This window comes from Mchenga conophoros, linkage group LG20 (assembly GCF_057382185.1).
Source record: "Mchenga conophoros isolate Kocher_MC1m ecotype Shallow Benthic linkage group LG20, M_conophoros_male_GT1.1, whole genome shotgun sequence".
NCBI classification, from domain to species: domain Eukaryota; kingdom Metazoa; phylum Chordata; class Actinopteri; order Cichliformes; family Cichlidae; genus Mchenga; species Mchenga conophoros.
The window spans coordinates 34,178,516-34,192,073 of NC_140545.1; the positions used below are offsets into that span (position 1 = coordinate 34,178,516).

The window sequence follows — 13,558 nt, forward strand, 5'->3', positions numbered from 1 at the left end:
TCTAGGAGACATCAAGAATAAAAATGTGCTGGAAATGAGCAGACTAGGTCCTGTTCAAGTAAACCTCATTTTCATGATATGATCAAAACAGGAAAAAGCTCATGAAAGATACTCATGTCCATGGAAACACAGTCGCTGAGAGTGTGTGTGCGTGTGTGTGTGTGTGTGTTTTCTTATTTTATTTAATCAAAAGAATAAAGTCAGGAGTTTTGCTGGGAATCTGCTGATTTAACTCTTACAAAGATCTTTAATTCAGAGATGAATTTCTTTCCAAAAAAACATCCTCTGGAAAACTGCATTTCTCCGTATCACTGAACATAAGGTGGGATGTATGCAGGATGGTTGCTGTAAGAATGCTAATAACACCAGCAATTCATCTTCCTCTAGATGTGTTTACTCGTGTTTATGTTTATTTAATTCTCGGCACAGCGGCTAAACTGAATCGTGATTAAAACACAGAGCTGAAAACACTGCAGGATCTCAGTCAACACTTTTTTTTTGCTAATGAAATAAGGATTGAAGTGTTTTTAGGTCATGCGAGTGTCTGTTTGGGAATCCTGTCTGCTGTCTGTGAATGCAGCAGCTGCTGCAGGTGTGGCACTGACAGAAACAATCAGTTTGATCGCAAACTGGTCGAGTCTGTCTGCTCGTATGGCAGCCAGCCTGCAGTTCTGATTGGCTGCTGAAAGCTCATGTAAATGTGTGCGAGTGTTTATGTAACACTGCAGTGAAACAGTGTCAGGCAGAGAACGAGCCGAGGACTGCGCCTGTGTCTCTGAATACTAATCAAATACAACTGCACATCTGACCTGTTTGTACTTCAAGTGTTTACACTTCAGGACACTTGGAATGTATACAGGACCTTAAATTATTCTATTCACATACAAAGTCCAGAATAATCACTCTCCATCATCTCTTAAAGACCCCGTAGTATCAAATTATTCCAGTAGGGCAGTTTGCTCTCAGGCTGCGGGCGTACTTGTGGTTCCCAGGATATCTAAAAGTAGAATGGGAGGCAGAGCCTTCGGCCTTCAGGTCTCTCCTCTGTGGAACCAGCTTGGATTCAGCAGTCAGACTGCCTCTCTACTGATTCTAGATCAGTCTTTTAACTTTCTATCTTGATAAAGCATTTAGTTATGATTGGATCAGGTGAGTCTGATCTCATACTCCTATAGGCCGAGGCTGCTGAGGGACCTCACATGATGAACTGAGCATTTCTCCTTTTCCAGACAATCCGCATTTTAAGTCTGACGTCATTAGCTGCTTCCAGGTCCAAACTCCGCTTGAGTAGTTTGGGCCCGGAAGCAGGGTTCATACGTCATCACTTAACAACCAGATAACACAGCAGACTGTAGCCAATCTGGTGTGTTTCAAGCACCAGTATAAATGGAAACAGGACTGTGGTGATGTCACACGTTTTTCTTTTCACTGATTCTTTTTAAAGTTCTGATGATTTGTATGTTGAGGTTCATTCTTTACTCCTTTATTCTTTCCTGATCCAAAGCGGTCTGCACGTTTTTCCCGTGTGCGCTCTCGCTGACTTCCTCCCACAGACCAAAGACGCACATGTCAGATTGCCCGGAGTCTAAACTCAGTCGTCTGTCTCTCTGTTGAACCATGCAACAAACTGGGGTTGTATCCCGCCACTGACTTATGACCCTGAATCCGGTAAGTGGAAGAGGATGGATGGGCATTTCATGGTCCATGCTTTGGGAATCATGGACTAGATAAATAATCAATTTGTTGTTTGGCTGTTTATCACCAGATTATTCTTTCATCAAAAAACATCATGTCAGAAATCCCTTTTAAGAACCAGCTTATTTAACAGTGATGTTTGTCTTTGATATCTTTATTTATTGAAAACTGCTCATTTACAGTATCGACTGCTCTGTCACAGAAATTATTCATCTTTGCATTTAAAAATGTACTGATTCTGAACATATCAGCAACTTAACAAATGTGTCTCTGTAAAAAACAAATTTTTAATGGAAATCAGCTTATTGAATTGTTTCCTATAACTTTTCTGTTTCTCTTAATCAAAATATATTAAATCAGACCCTGATTGAATTTTTTTTAAATAAATTTTTACTTCACTGATGTAGAACTTCCAGAGTTTTTTTCCAGAGTTTTTTAGATGTACGTCTTTAAATGCCTTGACTGAAGTGATTATTTCATATTGTATTAGGTATTGTGTGAAAAACGTCTCTTTGACTCCAGAGCTACATCATTTAATATTTGTCTGTGTTCATCATGATGGAGAGGAGCTCAGGTCCTGCAGGAGCTGGGACGTTCTGACAGTCGTTTACTGACATCACAGCTCGAAAATGGACAAAGATGAACATTTGTGTGTGTGTGTGTGTGTGTGTGTGTGTGTGTGTGTGTGTCTCCCCTCAGCTGCACAGGAACTAACAGTTGTTGAACTCGTCTCTGCTTCCTCTCAGTGGTACAATGAGAGTTTTAACATGGGACACACACACACCCTCAGAAACACAGTGTGTGTGGTGGCGCCAGCTGAGCGATATTCATATTCTCAGCTTCCTGTCTGCAGATGTTAAAACAACACAATTCATATTTCTCTTTCTGGCAACCCCACAAACACACACACACACAGACACACACACACACACACACACACACACACACACACACACACACAGACACACACACGTAACCTCCCCTGTAAATGACTGCAGCTCCTCTGATAAACTGACCTGCTGTGTATTTTTTGGGCTCATTTTCTTATCAAAAAGACAGAAATGTGCAGAATCTTTCCTTTTTTACATCAGCTGCTGGAAGCCCTAATGCGGAACTTCCATTGGGAATGTGCTGATATAATGCTCATAAGGCTTTCTTCTCTGCAGGACTTTGTTCTCTGCAACTTTTGAAAAACCTACGCTAGAAGTTGCATTACAAGAAATTTAAGCCAAATAGTCCGTTGGAAATCTGCCCACTTAATCCTCATGAGTTCTGTGCAGAACTTCCCCTGCTTTTCATTAGCTGCTGGAAAGCTTCCATTAGGAATCTGCTGATTTTACACTCAGAAGCTTTCTTCTATATAGAACATGTTTTCCCCCCCAATTAATGACTGGAACCCTTATTGACGAACTAAAAACCAACTCATGGGTCTTTATTGTGTACAGACCTTTTCTTTCTTTTCATTGGCTACTGAAAACCTCGATGCAGAACTTCCATTGAAAATCTGATGATTGAACATGAAACAAAACGGCTTCTTCTGTAGAGCATTTTATTTTTTATATTTATCAGAACTTCCTCTGGAAATCTGCTGATTTAGTTCCATTTACACAGATTTGCTTTTCCTCATCTCATCTATATCAAGCTTTTCTTTGTTTTCATGACTGATTAGAAGACAACTAAATGATTAAAAGTCTTAATGCAGTTGGAAATGTTCTGATCTAGCTTGTTATTTTCATTTTCTTTAGGTTATTCAGTAATTCTATTATACAAGGATACATTTCTCTGGGTGAGTAAAAGTTCACTAAAATCATTTACTGGAAATCTTCACAGTTCTGTCCAGCAGAACTTCCATTACAGATCTGTTAATTTAACCCTCAGACGTCGTTCTTCTGTGCAGGATTGTATTTTTCTGAATCAGGGAGAATCTAAGTCAGGACTTTTTGATTTCCTTATCTGTTAAAATGCAGGTCAGTTATAAATCTGCTGATCAAATTCTTTCGAGCACAAATATTCTTAGATTAACCCATAAAAATGTGATGCAGGGCGAAAACATTAATCGTGTCAGAGCGTCACAACGAAATCTCTGTATAAACATTTAATATGAAATGTTCACGGTGACCCAAACAAGCCGATCTGGTGCGTCACCATCACGCCAGCTTTGTGTTTTTTGGGCTGTAAAATTCAAAGAAGAAATAAAAGGGACAAACGAACGGAGAAGAGTCTCGTGACCGTTTCTCTGACTGATCGTGTAAGGGCTCAGCAGGTGTATTTACCTGTCTGTCACTGAGCAGGTAGATGTACTGATGGTCAGGACTGAACACCATGTCTCTCAGGATCGGCTTGCCCTCCACCACAGTCACTGTCTCATACAGCAAAGCGTTCTCGGCCGGCGGCGGGATCCCATCCACGCGGATCTGAAACGAACACAAAAGGAATGACGATCATTAAAAAAACCTACCTGTAAAAACAATAAGAAACGCTAACAAACTGGAAAATCACTCAGAAACAGAAACTTTTATTTTCAATTTTCAAAGAAAATTATGTCAAAACCTCCGTTGGAATCTCCTCCAATAACACAGAGATTTTTATTATGCAGAAAATTTATTTTTCTTTATCTAGTGAAAAACCAGAGCCTCCATTTGAAATACGCTAATTTAACTTTTAATTAGGTCTTCCATACAAAGATGATTTTCTTCATTTAAAAAAGTGAGACTCGCTTTGAAAATCCGCCAGTTTAACACCCACAAGTCTTTCTATTGAAAATCCAACAATGAATCTAATGATTTACCTTCTTTGCTATTTTGTAGCAGAGATACAGTTTTTTAACAAGAACAATGAAGTCAGAACTTCCACTGAAAATCTGAGTTAACTCTTAATTACAGAATTAAAGTGGAGATGCTTTTAAATCCAAAACAACATCAATTACAAACCAAATTTAATCATTTTTTCCTTTAAAGAAATATTATTTCTATAATTTATTGGAAAATCTATAATCTAAAGCTAAACTTCAACTAGAAATTTGCAGTTTCATCAGTTCCAAATATTTTCCATATACCGAACGCGTGAAATAAAAATCTGTCTATTTATTTTTTTATATTTTTCCTTTTGTTTAGAACTTCAACTGGAAATTCACAGATTCAAATGCAACAAGAATTTTTTCATTGGGCTTCATGCTCTGGTGACTGAATATCCACAGAAATCTGCCCGGCAACTGTGAGGGTGGCTCACACTTAATGCAAAGTGTTGAACTGTTTCATAGCACCATGTAAAAAAAAAAGCTGCCATTTCACAGATATAAAAGCGAATAATGGGATTAGATTTCACTGAATAGAGATGATGATGATGATGATGAAGATGAAGATGATGGTGATGATGATGGTGAGCATGTAAAGTTAAATACAGCAGAGGGCTGATGAGGAGACAAACACACTGCTCGAAAATGTGGAGCGACTAAAATAAGATTCCCCAAATCTCCCCAAACCTTCCCGCCTCCCTCCCTCTGTCTGACCCAGAAAAACACCACAGAGGAAGAGGAGGAAGAGGGGGGTAAAAGTGGGAGAGGGGAAAGAGAGAGGGGGAGGAAACGGGGATAAAAAAAAGGAGAAAATGAGAAGGGGGAAAAAATTATATGAGAGAAAAAGAGAAGGAAAGAAAATGGAAAATTACAAAAGCGACAATTAAAATCACAGAACAGACGAGAAATAAGATCTGAGGGGAGTTCAAGGTAAGGAAAGGAAGTGAGGAGAAAGAAAGGGAAATAAAACAGGAACGAACGAAGGAAGGGAACAAGTGAAGAAAAACACAAAAATATAGAGAAAAGAAAAGGAATGAAAACAGGAGGGAAGTAAGTGGAAAGATTCAAGGAAATGAATGAGGAGGCAGGGACAAAAGTTAAATAAAGAGTAAACCACACAAAAAAGGAAGACATAAGGATTTAAGGGTGCAAAGGTAGGGAATAAAGAAGGAAAGAAGAAAGATAGCAACAAAAACGATGAAGAAACCAGAGCGTGTTATGAAGGACAAATGTGTGTGTGCTTCTCCTAGTGTGTTAATTAGCTGTCTGCTCGTTAAGAGGCCGAGCTTAATTAGAGCTGACGAGCTGCACACACACACACAGGCAGCAGGTCTGACTCACAACCAAATACACACTTGCACAATCCTGTTTTACAGAAACACACCGATTTTCTCTCTCTCACACACACACACACACACACACACACACACACACACACACACACACTCATAGCAGAGTGAGGGAGGAGACGTTAAAGTAGGACACTGCAGCAGACAGAGACCTAACACAAATTTCTCTCTCACGCACGCACACACACACACACACACACACACACACACACACACACACGTGCTGTAAAATAGAATTTAAAGGTGTAATCTATAGAAAAATGAATTGACACATTCCACACAAACACCGACCTGTTTCAGAAAAATCTTTGAATTTCATTTTCTCAGGTGAGTTTTTACCAGAAAACAAGAAACTAACAAAAAACAGCAAATTCCAAAATGGGACTTTTGTGGCTGTGCTCGCCGTAGGAATCAGAGGTGGTGGTGGAGCTGGTCTCTGGGGATGTGGCCACCAGTTTGGTTTCCACCAGTTTCCAGTCTCGTGCCAAGAAAGGCGAACATGATCCTGAATCTTTCAGCCTTTTCCACAAAACACATCAAAAGTCAAATTTTTGCCTTATTTTCCGAAACAGCCTTTTTCTTAGCTGGAGCAAACGTGACATCGACCAATGAAAAACGTCAACGAGCAGCAATCGTAAATCTGAGAGACTGAAAATTAAGATGAGGAAGAAAAGAAGTAAACAGGAGAAGATGAAAGAGAAACAGAGAAAGAGGAGAAGAAGACGTGACGGGGGAGTGACAGAGCGACAGAGGAAGTGACCTTTGACTCGTGACTCCCGGCTGGATTCAAACCGTCAACACCTGCTTTGTTCTGAGCACAGCCCGAGGTCGCGATCTCACCCACACAGCCTCGCTCTGACCTTTGACCTCTCGCCCAGAGACACAATCCGTCTGTCGTATTGTGTTGCCCCGGGGTGTGCTTCGGCGATGAGCATTACTCACGTTGTGGGGACTCGACAGAAAAAGTGCCATTAAGATAAATCGTTAACTTTCACTGTGAAGTTTGTGGATTGAGCAAGTCTCGGGAAACGAATGTGTGTGTTTGTGTGTGTGTGTGTGTGCGCGCTGACAGACGCACTCCTTCCGAGTTTCATTAACCGACAGGATCATGTGACGAGAACAAACTCGAATGTCCAGCTGAGCTCTGAATCACATATCCAATTAGATTCGGCTTTAACGCCCAGCAGCAGCTGTTTCCACCTGATTTCAGATGCAAGTCACAACTTCCATTAGAAAAGATACTAATTTAACCGTCGCCGAGTCGATCTTCAGTGCAAAATGTATACGATTCAAAACTCTGAATCAGGAAACCGTGATATAACAAGTCTGTTTGTTTCTTTAATGAACCAAGCTCTTGGTTTGTTTCATCCTTGAACGTCTTTTGGAAAACTGCTGATTTAAAACTTCAGCTGTAAATCTCTGTATCAAGTGTAATTTCTTTATTAAAATCCATCAGTCCAAGTCAGAACTGTCGTCGAGTGCTTTTATTCCTGTGGAACGCGCACACTGTTTAGTAACATAATCACTATCAGGACTCCCACTGGAAATTTGCTCGTGTCATTTTTTTTCCAGGACGAGCCGTTTTCTCTTTTTTTTTTAAACGTTCCCAAAGTCAGAACTTCTAACAGGCAGATGCAGATTTCACCATCATCAAAGCTTTCTGCTGCGCAAAGCTTATCCAGTTCAAAACTTCTATTAAACATTGCTTATGTAACGCTCATCAACTCTTTTTTTTAATGATCCAAACTCCAGCTGTGAATCTTTGCAATGAAAACTTTCGTATTAACCTCCTAAGACCTGAACTCTTTCATGTGACGCATTTTTATTTTCTCTTTGCTATTTGGGCTGATTGGGTCCTGATGAATGTAAAAACAAAGAATTAACTGATTTTTTACCTGATTTTTGTTTCTGAGAAAAATGAGAGCCACATATGAGGACGTGTTGTAAATTTCGGAGTATAACATCCTCGTAAGTGGATATCAGGCCCTTGTAGAGCAAAATGTTGTATTTTGGTCTAGACAACCCAAAATGTGATGATGTCCACATATGTGGACGCCAGGTCCTAGGAGGTTAAAGCTCAATCCAACTCACGTTTGTCTTCAAGCCCTTTTGACTCGATGAATGTCTAAACTTTCCACTTTAGTCAGAACTTAAACTGCCATCAAGGCTTTCTTCAGCACAAAGCTTCTCCAATTCAAAACTCGCTGATTTAAAGCAATCGAACAGAAAGATGTCTGATTTTTTCCCCCCAGAACGTAAATCAGAACTTCCATTAGAAATGTAGTAATTAATCCATCAGGTGCTATCAAATGGAGAACTCTCGAGGGAAACTGGCAGAACTAACAGACACTACAGTGTTCAACTGTCTTTGTGTTTCACTCTTTCATAAAAAACAACATCAGGCAGAAACGGGAAAATTGACTTTTAGGGATTTCTTTCTGTTTCTCTAAAGGACCGTTAAATGTTGCATTTCCTTAAATGTTTAATTCAAGGAAATGCAAACAGGACTGTCCTCTAAACAACTCACAGTCAGAATTTCCACGAGAAATCATTTTCTTCCGTCTTTCTTCTCTGCTTTTCTTTCCCTCCAAAGGATCTAATTCACAACTCCCACTGGAAACTTTCTTATTTAACAGACGCTGATCACCATTTAATCACTGCAGTGTGATTGGGTTCTGTTTGTCTTTGTGGCTGAAACGCAGTTCGAGCCATCCTGATTTTTGGAAACTACGACACTGAAACTCCAGCCTGTACGGAAAAGAAGGAAAAACATCCAAGTCAGAACTGCCACAGAAAACCTGCTGATTTCACATCCTTCTGCAAGCCTGTCTGCAGCCAGTGAATTATTAACCAACACAATCCGAGTCAGGACGTCCATTTCTCACTCTGCATTTTGTTTCTTCCATTGGAAAATATGCTGATTAAACTCTCGTGTGCTCTTCCTCCTGGTGTCTCTGATGCCGCTCGCTGCCGTTTCAGTTTGTTAAACGCACACAATTTTTCATTTTCACTGTTTATTCTGCTTAGTTGGTCAGCGAATGGTGGAAACCAGATACCAAACACACACACACACACACACACACACACACACACACACACGGCCTGCAGCCAGCTGCCTGAAATTCCGTTGTAATGCAATACCTCCGTGTGTGTGTATCAGTGTGTGTGTGTGAAATAAGTATTAAACGTGTGGTCCAGCCCGATGGTGAGGCAGGGAGACAGAGTAAAGCTGCCGGTTCATCTGCGATAAACCGACTCTATTACTGATAATACCGACTCTGAGCGTGTGCATTTACAGCTGCACACACAAACACACAGGACCACATAAAGCTTTTATAAATTCATGACAGAACTTCATTTTAAAATCATACGATTAATTTTTTTCCCCTGTTTATTTAGATATTGCAAAAGTTCCTCTTGGAAGTCTGTTGACTTCATGTTAACTCTGTTTCCACAGATCCATTCATTTGCTTTAAAATCATCATTTAAAAACAATTATTGTTACTGCATCCAATACGCTGTGTGTGTGTACAGTGTGTATTTATGTTTCTGGAGGTTTATAGTTCAACTCTATTGCTATATGTGACATAGAGCTTCCAGTGAAAGCTGACAGTATGATGGCAGCTTTATTCCTATGTGCACATTTTTCTTTAGTTCATTTTTAAAACAGTGTTATCAGCAGCAGATCCAATTTTGACTGCATCCTCCCACCAACATCATGGCTCTAATTTAAAGGCTGATAGCATTGACTATACGTCAGAATCAGTTTCCATCCAGCGGTCCCCAACAATACATTCAGGGACCGGCCTTTAAGGTTTTGCGGATAAATACAACAAAATAAAACCAGTTCCTAGGATGGCCACTTGAGGCTGCCTCCAAAAGTGAGTCAGTCCCAATAGGTTCCCATGTTAAAATGTCGAACTTTTGTGTTTGTTGTTTTGTGTCCTTTGGATTATTTATCTTTCACGAGTCACATGAGTCGGGGCGTGGCAGCTGGTATCCTGGTATCATTAAACTGTAACTTTTTAACCGTGTTTGTGGCTCCGGAGACACGTTTTCATGTATTATCTAACTAAGATTATGATCTGCTTTATGAAGCAGGCCATCCAAGAAGCTCCGCTTTTAGTGAGTGAAATTCTAGTATTTTATGAGTGTGTAACTCAGCATAATTAGTCAGGATGTGTGTGTGTGGGTTTCAGCCATGCTGTTTATAGATGCAGCTTGTTTTTGCACAAGGCAGCAGAGTGACATCGTGGTGGCTACGTTCATCTTTTTATATCATCTCGGTCATTACGGCAACATTTCTAGAGTTTAATGACCACAATGGGAATTGTGTGTCTCTCTGTGTGTAACTAAGCACATAAGTAGTAAAAAACAACTGTCAACTATTTTTTAAACTCTCAGAAACAGTTTAGATCGCACTGAGAGTCAGTAAAAGTTTGTGCTGTTTATGGATTTAAAGCTTTAAACATGGAGCCACATCGACTGGCAGTCCTGAGGGCTCCTGTAGAAACATTTAGATGTGTTATTCCTGTGATTGTGTGTCTGCAGCTCAGTCTGATGCTGTTTCTGAGTCAGATGAGAGAGGTTGTTGTGGTGTTGTATTGTTTGTGTTAGTGCAGCTTTAACCCTGACGTTGTTTCTTTCTTATTTTTTTTTTTAAAATTGTCGATCATTTGATCATCCTTTGACCCAGTTTTACACAAACTTGTGTGAGACTTTCATTGAAATTTTTTGATGTAAGATTTAAAATCATGCAAAAAACCACTAAATTAACTCGTGTTGATAATATGAAATCTCACTGGAGTCGTGATGAATAAAGTATTTATCTGTCTTGTATTAAAAAGAAAAAGAAAACAGTTAAACCTGCACAGACTAGCGTTGAGTTTTCCTCTTCACAGACACTCGTGGCATTTCTTTCGCTTCATTAAAAACACAAACATTTTTCCTTCTCTTGATGTGTCACCTTTCTGGCATGTGTGTTTTATTTTGGTAGAGACCTTGAATTCAGCGTCTTTCTAAAGGCAGCCTCGTTCTGTCAGACTCATTAGTGTCTGTTAACAGACTCATTCAGCTCTCATTCAATCTGTCTGCCTCTCTCTTTCATTCACAAACACATTATAGCACCCTGAAACTCAACACCTGCACTACTTTCCCTACAGCACGCACACACAGACACACAAAAACATGCAGCAGGTCTGTTAGCATGCTACGCTCAAGTTTCATTCAGCTGCTGCTGCTTCTCCGCTGCAGACTCTCCTTTCAGCCTGTGTTCTCACTAATGTGGACAAATTTGAAAATCATGTTTTGCTCAAGCTCTGCTTTGAAACTGAAGCACCCGATAACAGAGCGCTTCAGCGTTGAGTTTGCTCGCTTAGACCGGACTGCTGCATCGGAAACAGTTTCTGCCGTTCGGTCTGTCACACAAAGTGTGTGTGTCTGGGATTCTCCGCAACGTTGGAAAATTAGACATCATTTTCTATATTATTGGTACAAATTCTGCAAATTAAATTCCTCTTAGAAATAGTCTGAGTTTAGGTTCTAGTTTAACGTCTGTGGCTTGATTCAGGCTAGGTTTACTTTGTGAAGTAAAAGACATCCAAGACCGATCTCCTGATTTACCTCAGACTGATTTGCATGTAGGGCAGCACAGTGGTTAGTACTGTTGCTCCACAGCAAAAGGGTCCTGAGTTCAAATCCACCATCTGTGTGAAGTTTGCATGTACTCCCGGTGTTTACACGGGTTCTCTACGGGTACTCCTGCATGCACTTAGTGGGGTTAGGTTAATTAGTAACTCTAAACTGCCCATGGGTGTGAATGGCTGTCTGCTTCTATGTTAACCCTGCTACAGTCTGGCGTCCTGTCCAGGGTGTACCCCGTCTCCACAGACAGCTGGGATAGGCTCCAGCCCCCCGCGGCCCTGAAGAGGATGGATGATCTGCATGTGGAGCTGCTTTTTTAATTCTTCTAATTTCTTTTAAAAATCAGCTAATTTAAGCCCTTCTAATCATTTGACCTCATCTATAGTATGAATACTCTGTTCAGTGATTTTCCTAAAAACTAATCTGGGAATAATATGACATCCTCAACAGGAACATAAATTATACATATTACATTTGAAAAATCTTGTAATATAACACTCAGAAAGGCCTTTCTGTTCTATGGAGGCTATTTACTAAACCAGTCAGAACTTCTATTGGAAATCTGTTGATTTAAGCCTGACTGGAGTTACTGCCCGTTACAGCGTGGAAAGACACCAGCACTAAAATGAGAAAAAATGGTGGCATCTTTTATTATTCCGTCAGAAAACAATTAAGCTGCTCATTAGCACCTCCAACAAGATAGCAGAGCGTTAGGACCATCAAAGTGTCTCTTTAGACCGAGTGGGGCCGATCACGCCTTCCAGCCGGTGTACGAATGACCACGAAAAGTATTGAAACTCAATTTCAGATGGAAAATAATCATGTTGTCGCCTCATTCTTCTGACCTGAGATCAGACAAGAGGAGGAGACAGCGTGAGTGTGTGAAGGAGGGCCATCGTATCCATTTAGCTCCTTCAGACGGACACTAAACATTGTTCAGTCAGCCATCGCGCCCTGAGGGAGGAAGAGGAGGAGGAAGAGCAGCGAAGGGTGAAACAGGCACAGGGGAGGCACTTAAGCTCATTAGTTCCTCCCCCATCCCCCAACACACACACACACACACAGCAAATAATAGTAAGACCTCCAACTGATGGTTTTAAGCCCTCAGGCACACACACACACACACACACACACACACACACACACACTGGATTATTTTTTTCCGTGAGTCTTAAAATCATATTTCCTCAGTAAGCAACAAAATTAGCTGCAACTAATGCACAGAAAACTTAAATTAGCACATTTCTGATGGAAGTTATTTATAAGATCCTTTGGAAGTTCAGTGGATTTTTAAGTTTCCATCAGTTTTACATGCACCACATGCTAGTCCAAAGCCCAAACTCTGTTTATCTGTTCACAGCAGATCCTATTGTTATGCTTTGTAACAGTTTGGTATCACCACTGCATGACGAGCTTTCCTCACTGAGCTCTCAAAGCTACACCACATATGAGAAGGTGACTGGAAGGTGGTTCCCAACTGCAAACCCGGATCAACGAAGCAACGGAAAGGTGTGGGTTGACAAAAGCCAGAAGGAAAAGAGCTGAAAGGCCGAACCAAAGACGAGAAGATTTCAGATCCAAGTAATGACGAGTGTAGGGTCCAGTCACTCGTGCATCAAAGCGTTAATCAACCTTAGCGGCTGTTAAAAATGTACTTCCAAAGAGAACAAATCCCAGAGTGTCCGGGGGGAACAGTCCTAATAGGTGTAGTAGTTTTTAATTTGCCTGAGATTATACGTGATTAATGGTGCATGCAGAGGGAACGTTAGGTTAACGTTCAAGTACAAAGTTTAAGGTTTGGACTCGGCTCAGTTTGTCATCTTATTAGAAAAAGTCAAGTCAAAGCTTCCACTGCAGGTTAAACTCAGCTCTGTCTGCCTCTCACACAAATCACAGTTTGTATTTCAACCAACATCATCTTTAAACATCATCTGATTTATCGCTCCTATATCTTTACTTTTCTGCAGAGCTTGAAAACAACAACTAGTCACCGACTGTTAGTTTTAATCAACTCATTGTTCAAGAAATGATGGAAACTAGCACAGCAACAAACCCGTGAGGGCCCAAAAGCGCTCTC

The 13,558-nt window shown here is 40.5% G+C and overlaps 1 protein-coding gene across 2 annotated transcripts in view; it reads right to left on the reverse strand.

The window, feature by feature from the left end:
- Positions 1 to 13,558, reverse strand: part of plxna3 (plexin A3) — a 137,365-nt gene that overhangs the window by 52,686 nt on the left and 71,121 nt on the right. For both annotated transcript variants that reach the window (XM_085258747.1, XM_085258749.1), the window contains one exon: positions 3,969 to 4,109. In XM_085258747.1, coding sequence (XP_085114873.1) covers positions 3,969 to 4,109 — 141 coding nt within the window. The remainder of the gene's footprint in view (positions 1 to 3,968; positions 4,110 to 13,558) is intronic.